The following is a 7,794-nucleotide window of genomic DNA, read 5'->3' on the forward strand; positions in this document are numbered from 1 at the left end:
CAGTTTCTATTTTAATCCAAATAGGTTTATGTTTTCCTGTTAAAAAACAGTCATAAAGGATTAAGATAGGCTTTTTAGAAGGAAGCAATTTCCCCTCAAATAGGAGATTTAATCACAATATCAAATTTTCCTTTCACGGTTTATCAAGCATTGGTGCTTAATCAATTACCAGAATGTGCAAGTGTTTTGACAAACATGACGTAATTCCAGGTTAAAACAGGGTTAGAAATGTGACTAAATAAAGCACAATAATGAAACTGCTATATATTGTTTAAGAGTAAGATGGCTGTTTAAGATGCCTGTTTCTTCCCATTTTCAAACAGAACAAGAACAAAGAAATTCCTCCCTGTTTACCCAGTGTAAAGTCATATGACCACTATGATTTGTTAGTTCAACAAAGATATTAGGTAGATGTTTTAACACTACTTTACATCTAAAAATGATGTGTTTTCACATTTATAAATTCTGACTTCCTTAATCAATGTAACATATAATCTAAATCCTTTGTTAATTTCTTCATCCCAAACAGTGCATTTACATATCTATAGCTGTACCTTTACCTAACAATTTGGCAATTCTCTCTTGTAGTAAAAGATTAGATGCTGACTGCTGCTATGATATTTACTGAAATACAATAAAAACGAAAACAGTTAAAACTTTGAACTTTGCTTAAGGTAAAGTTAAGGCACCATAAGGACAAAAGCCCTCCAAAGAATAATCTGTTTTGGCATTTCTTTCTAGGTCAAGAAATTCTTATTGCAAAAGCTGAAAAGCAGCAATTAAGAAAGTATTACAAGTTCAAAAACTTGAACACGGCTGCAAGATAAAAGACATGCCAAATACCGTGACTACGATGTAGGTGTGCCTAACTCTCCATTTAGTTTATGACTAACACAAGAAACAGCACAAAGTTTATAACTGGCTGGAGAGAGAGAGAGCTTCCCTCCACTAGCCAGACTGAAGTATACTTCAGTATTTAGCTTCTTCAGGTGGGACTTAGATACTCTGATTCACATGTGACATATCTCTGTTTTGAAGACGGCTATCATCTCTTGTATTATCTCACCTCATTGCTGAAATAATGAGAATAAAAGGAGAAAAATTTGTTAAGTTCTGTTTATATTTCTTTGCCTCAAAGAAAAGCAGTTTCAAACAATCAGGTGTTTGCACATAATAGCCTACTTTCTTAAAAAAACATTTCAGGAAGTAATTTTTAGATCAAACTAATTTTCTGTGAAATCCACATGCAGAAAGTTTACCCTTTTGTGTCTTCTAATAAGCAAACCTAGCATTTAACTGAAAGATTAATGAGAAAAGCTAATTTTATTGCATGTCAAAGATTTAATTCTGGAATTACATTGTGATTGGAGACATCTGGACCAAAGTTAACTGTAATGCAATAGGTAAGAAAGATTGCAGGCTGATTATGAAGGATCAGGAATGAACTGTTAATTTATTTACCTTTGTAATTCCATCTAAGCTAAAAAGTTGCATTACTGAACAGAAATTCACTTGAACAGCAGGAAAGCTCTTTAACCTAAGATCTAAACTTTCTTCAAATGCTCAAAGCAATCTCTATTAAGCTATAATTATTTGCTAAGTCTCTGAAAATATTCTACTTTACAGAGTTTAAGTGATTGGTAAATCATCATCCCACACACCACTTAAACCAAGTTGACATGTCACAAAATTTCTTGTCCATAAGTTAAAAATCAAATACATTATCACAAGCTGAGTTTTTCTACAGGATTTAGTAGCACTGTGAGAATCCTTCTCACTTCTTTTGTGAAAGGGTTAAAATAATTTCAGATGTATTACCTCTCTTGCCAAATAATGTCCATAATTACTTCCATTAACAAATTTACAGTACAGTGTGCATTTTCCCAAATGATTCAAGAGTTCATCTTAAACTGATCTAAAGAGAGGAAAAAAAATCATTGTTCTCAGTAATTCTTCAAAAACAACAAACTGAAAGCCTGATTTAAATCTACAATAACCTGCCAGATAAAAGGTAACAACGCACAATACCTGAAGAGGACGTTTTCCTTTTCTATCATTACTACATTATTTAGTTCAATATCTGAATAGAGAAAAAAGGTGACAAACTGTTGCATACCTGTGGAACTTTTGTAGAACTGTCTCTATTTGCACTGCTAAGAATAGCTTCTTGAGTGGCCAGCCTTCACCTTTGAAGAATGCTATGTCTTGCAGTAGTTTCATTTTTCAGATATTAATAATGCAGCAAAAGTAATACGGAAAGAGGTGGCTTCTTATTGCTCATAAGTAAAACAGAAATAGCACATTAAGAAGTGACACAAAATTTTTATGTGCACCAGGTCTCCTTGTTACATACTACCACACAATTTATTTCTCAAAACTTTCAACTGCATGATATTCTCTTGTATATTTGCACTGCATATTTTGTTCACTGTTTGAACAACAAAGGACTATAAGAACTGGAATAATGGAGACCTCAATCGAGATTCTGTTGGATAACATCACAAGATGAGGTACTTCATATTTAAACAAGCATTTTGAAAAAACAAAACCCAAAAACCAACAAACAAACCTACTGTAATGTACTTTGTACACAGGGAACTCTTTGTCCTTGTAGCTATTCCAGAAAAAGAGATTTATAGCGGATTCACTTTCAGAAATATAATGTACTTAACAACTGCAGAGCAAGAGCACCACTCAGTGGAATTATCAGATAAAACAATACTGGTAAAGTTATACATTCATACTACAGCAGTAAAAAGAGTTCGAGGTAATTCTAAGACAAAAATCTTTCTCAGAAAAATTTTAGGTGAAAATAATTCTAGCTTAGTTCATACTACAGAGACTATAACTTAAAATTCTATCCTTAATACCTCTTATTTGCTGGCTCACTTTTCCACATAAAATTACTATGTTTTCATTACTATCATATTCTTTTCTAAAAATACAAATTATAATTCCAAAAAGGAAGACATATGACAATAAACAAAACCTCTTTAAAATTTGGAACCTGGTATTTTTTTATTTAATTCACAAATATTTATGTAAAGTTACATAATGTGGAAAACAACTGCATGACCAGGTGCTGTCATATTATGACAGTTATTTCTTATGCATGACAAGAATAGAAGTTCCTTTCTCTCCTTATGAAAAGACAGAAAAGATGCATACAAGCTGTTGACAGCTAAATTACTTCAGGACAGACTGTGCTAGCTGTGGAACTTCATATATTGGAAAAGAAAGCCAGAAATTTTGTAATGATGCATTTTGTACTCGTCTGTATATACTGTGAAGCTTGCCACCATGCATTCAGATGTGGATACAGTAACTAGGCCTAATAGTCTCCTCTTCTGTTAATATATACCTAGATCTCTGATGAAAGAGGGAGAGGTGGATGAAGTAGCCACAGATAAAGGTGTATAAAGGACCCATGTTCAGAAATCCTAGAGGGCTGCATCTGTCACTAGCTTGTTTCAAATTGGTCATCTGGATACATAGTTTTTCAGGATCACTTTATTACAAAAGCACCAATTCCATCATTTAGTCTTTGGAATCACGAGCATCTCCAGAATAAGCACTGTTTTTCTCTCTATGGGTAAAAAACCTGAGACCTGTTTGTATCAGCTCTTAAAGTTTTACTTGTCTCACCAGCTCCTATCCACAAATTAAATGTGAGTGCAGCTGCCCAAGGGGATGTGGCAACATTTCCTTTAGGGTAAGGGGTCATGGCTGCTGCCATCATCAATTCTAGGACACGTTGGCAGGAGCCTCTCTTGCTACTCAAGAAGTTAAGAACTGAATGCTGTATCTAAACCCCTTTTTTTATTTAAATTAACTAAAAATTTAGTTCAGTTTCACTGCTTTTCCTCCATTTCTGCTGAAATTAAACTCTTGCCCAAATCCTCCTTTGAACTTCAGGTTCATGTTTTTTAGAAACCCCAGGGCAGGCAATCAAAAAGCTAAATGACAGAAGCAGAATAGCAACCAAAACATCATTGATAGGATGACCTCAAGATAATTTTCCCCTAAATTTAGCCTGCTAAATTTGACATAACTAAGAGTAAGAAACAATATGTACTGACAGCCTAACTGATTCTATACCTCCTATGACAGCAGCGACTAAGGACACTGAATGAAGAATAGACACAGACAAAAGGTAAAAGAACCTTGATTTGTTTTGATGCTGCCTGCAGAATGAGCAATAGACCACTGGACATTGAGTTATCCACTATTTCAGCGATTTAAAGTGAGGGAAATGAGAAAGGAATAATTAATAAGTAAAAAATACAAGAGAAAGGAAGCAGTAGAGATGAGATTCTTTTTTAAATAAAGCCAGCTAATACTGAAGTTAAAAGATATTTTTTTCTATTAACTGGAAAAGAACTAATATATTTCCTTACAAAGTTGAACGTATTGTATCCCAAAATTAAGAAATAATACAAATACAGGTTTCTAAACCTAAATGTAAAATTAAACCTCTACTCTTCACAATTGTTTCCTACTTTCAGGAGTTTAACACATTTGATAAGACTTGTCAGATGGACATCAGCAATGTGTCTTTAAAATATCAGCTACATTTCCAGCTGCATAAAATGACAGCAGAGAATGCAAGATATCCCTACCTCCATATATATCACATATAAATGACTTTCAATTTTTCATTTCCCAGGAAAAGCTTAAAATACAAACATTTGAACATTTTGATTTTCACTGTTTACCAACTGAAACAGGAAAGTTTTTTAAAATGAGTAATTAGGGAGTTTTGCGGTAAGGCCTGTGGCAAGTCCAGCCAAAATGTTTCCAAGGGTACTGGCTCTGAATGTTAATTTTTTTCATAGCAGTCTGTACAGCACTCTGTTTTAGATCTATGCCTAAAACAGTGTTGATACCACACCAATACCAGCAGGTTTGCACAGCGTCAAGGCCTTCTCTGTCACTCTGCACCCCCAGCAAATAGGCTGAGGATGTGCAAGATGTTGGGAGGAGACACAGCCAGGACATCACTTTGTTTTGTTTTGCCTGGGAGAGTGATGATAAAGGCACCAGCCTCTAGCTTAACCTGGTATTTGGGCCCTGAGTTACTGCAGTCCCTTCAGGTGTGTACCCGTTCCAGCACAGCCTTACGCACAGGCCACAGTTTGTGTCACAAAACATACAACTGCTCTGGTGTGAGGTCCTCCATGGGCTACAAGTGTGGCCTCACATGCTGACCAACGTCTTCAGAGTGAGGGTCTAGAGCAGATGGGAGTGAGTCACGGAGAAGAACTTCACTTTGGATTGCAGTAGAGTTTCTGTGCATCTTAGCTAACCACGCCAATCCAAAAATGTACACTTGTAATAAACATTAAAAAGCTGTAAAGCGATCAGAAAGTTATCCAGTCAGGGTTTATTTGAATTTTTACCTTAATACACAAATTATTTTGTAGCATAAAATGCTGGACAAATTGAAGATTGTGAAGAGAGATTTTTTAAGAACAGAGCTATTACTGTCATATCTGTTTAAACATTTGAGGAAGATTCTCAAAACCTAAAATTCCAGTAAACCGTAAATCCCAGTATGTTTCTCCTTTAACCCAGTCATGCATCAGTGAACATTTGTGAACTACATGATCCCCATAAAACTGTATTTAAACATACACTTTGCTACAATTCTAATTTACAATTTGGGTCCTGAAGTTCACTAATGTAGTCAGGTTACTGCAATGTTTCATGCAAATAAACAGGCCAACATCTAAAGTTTGAGATGTTTAGTCTTTTACCAGAGGCACCTCAAATGTTCTTTCCCCACAATCCCTGCTCACTGAGGACTGCTGCACACTCACAGCGAATCTCTGATGTCAGTTTGCTACAGTACTGGGCCTGGTGCTGACACATAGACTGTCTATGCTTATGTAACACTGACAGTCCATAAAGTTCTCAAGGGGATGGATCCCACTGTCTTTAGTTGGAAAGTTGTCCCTGCTTCTACCTAACAGACAGCAAACCCCTGCGGATGCTGGCCCTACCAATAGCACAGCAGGATTCATGATCTTATTTTTCCATGGTTCTGCTTTTCTAAACTGGAAATATATCCCTATCTGGCATAACAGAAAACCCAAAATAAACAATGAGGAGTGCATTTAACAACAAAAAAAGCAAATATGCAATACATTCATATACTTTCCTCTAATTACACTGAATTTCTAGGACACAGATTGGTTCTTTGAGAAACGTTTAAATGTTCAGTGCTTAAACACTACAGAATCTGCTTTGGTTACCATTACACATTACCTGGTAAATTAGTCTTCATAATATCAATGCCAACTTGAAGTTCAGGCTCAGCTGCAAGAACTGCATAATCTCCTTGATGAGAGACATTGAAGTTGTAATTTGAATAGATACTGAGTACATTATTTGCCAGGAAAGGTTTTCCTTTTGATGTTCTTTGCAAGTGTATTTCATTCCAAGGTATGCACAACTTTTCTGCAATTAATTTCCGTATCAGCAGGCGACCAGCCTATGAAATAAAATGGAAGTGATTCATACAGAACTATTATGCTATGTGCAAAATATCTATGGTTGCTAGAAAACCACCTGCCAAAACAAATGTGGCTTTATTATTGCCGATATAGGGAATATTTTAGTTAATTCACTAGATTTCTCCCTTTTATAAAAGCCTGTGTCAAGTAAATTTAACCAAAAGAGTTCACCTGACCTGAGTATAGAACAGTTATCAGTATTATCACAGAGACAACCCAGTAGAGACCCAATAAAAACCAGTCCCAGCCTGGAAGAATGACATAAAATAATTCCCTCTCTACCTTATTTACTTACTCAGGATCTTTATTCCACAGATGAATATTTTTTATACCACACTGAACAGTAAAACTGTCTCAACAGCTTTCCTTTCAGTACATTCATTGTTACTTAGGCGTTAAATGAAATACTGAACAGCTAAAAATGATGACTAACTTCTTATAGACTAATTAGCAGAAGTCTGTTATTACTGCCTCATCGTTATGTGAGATTTAAAACCTGAATTATGTAAAGCAGCTTTACTCTCTTACACATTACTGTTTTCATGTATAGTCTCCTAGAGAACGCTGATTTTGTCTCGAAATGACATAAAATTTGTCAAGTCTTTCAGAGTAAGTACAAATAGCAGACGGCAAACATCCATTTTTTGCTCCTAATTGAAGGTGTAAGTAGAGATAGCAGTTAATACTTCGTAATGCATTTAGTTCCCTGAAATACCCTTGCAGGGCAGATTTTCCTACAAGTCAGGAATTTGGGCAATAGTGAATCTGCAGAGTGACAGTCGCGTCCCCAGGGGAAAGGGCCAGCCCGGGGGCCGCGAGCTGTGCTCGCGGGGCTCCTCAGCGGAGCGGCCTCCGCCCGCGCCCCGAGGGGCTCCCGGCAGCCTCCACCACGGCCCCGCGGAGGGGCAAGGCTCCGCCGGCGACGCCCACACTCGTCCGCAGCAGCGGGGACGAACAAGACGGAGGACTCCGGCCAGCGCGGGTCTTTTGAGTCCTGCCCCTGGACTACCGCCGCCAGCCCTGAGGGGAAGCCGCCCCCCGCCGTGCCCCCCCCGCCAGCATGTACCAAGGCGGCTTTGGCATCGCGGGCAAAGGCAAACTGGCCGATGCGGTCCTTCTCCTCGGGCTGCACCAGCCGCGCCGCCAGCAGCCACTCCTGGCGGCAGGGGCGCCAGGCAGTGCAGGGGAAGGCCCAGCGCACGCTCCCCATGGCCCCGCCACACGCCGCTGCCGGCAGCGCGGCTCTCAGCCCGCCCCCTCCGCGCCCCCACCGACCGGC

The 7,794-nt window shown here is 38.0% G+C and overlaps 1 protein-coding gene across 5 annotated transcripts in view; it reads right to left on the minus strand.

Annotated features, from left to right (window-relative positions):
* AASDHPPT (aminoadipate-semialdehyde dehydrogenase-phosphopantetheinyl transferase) overlaps positions 1–7,764 on the minus strand; it is a 43,017-nt gene extending 35,253 nt beyond the window's left edge. For 4 of the 5 annotated variants that reach the window (XM_074816171.1, XM_074816170.1, XM_074816168.1 and 1 more), the window contains exons 1-2: positions 7,582–7,764; positions 6,268–6,493 (exon numbers count right to left, since the gene is read on the minus strand). In XM_074816171.1, the coding sequence (XP_074672272.1) occupies positions 6,268–6,493; positions 7,582–7,725 (370 nt within the window). In that variant the 5' untranslated portion in view covers positions 7,726–7,764. Of the gene's footprint in view, positions 1–6,267; positions 6,494–7,201; positions 7,281–7,581 lie in introns of those variants that run through there. The other variant, XM_074816172.1, reaches the window with a different exon arrangement.
* Between the last annotated feature and the right edge of the window lie 30 nt (positions 7,765–7,794).

Source organism: Strix aluco, chromosome 2, assembly GCF_031877795.1.
Source record: "Strix aluco isolate bStrAlu1 chromosome 2, bStrAlu1.hap1, whole genome shotgun sequence".
NCBI classification, from domain to species: Eukaryota; Metazoa; Chordata; class Aves; order Strigiformes; family Strigidae; genus Strix; species Strix aluco.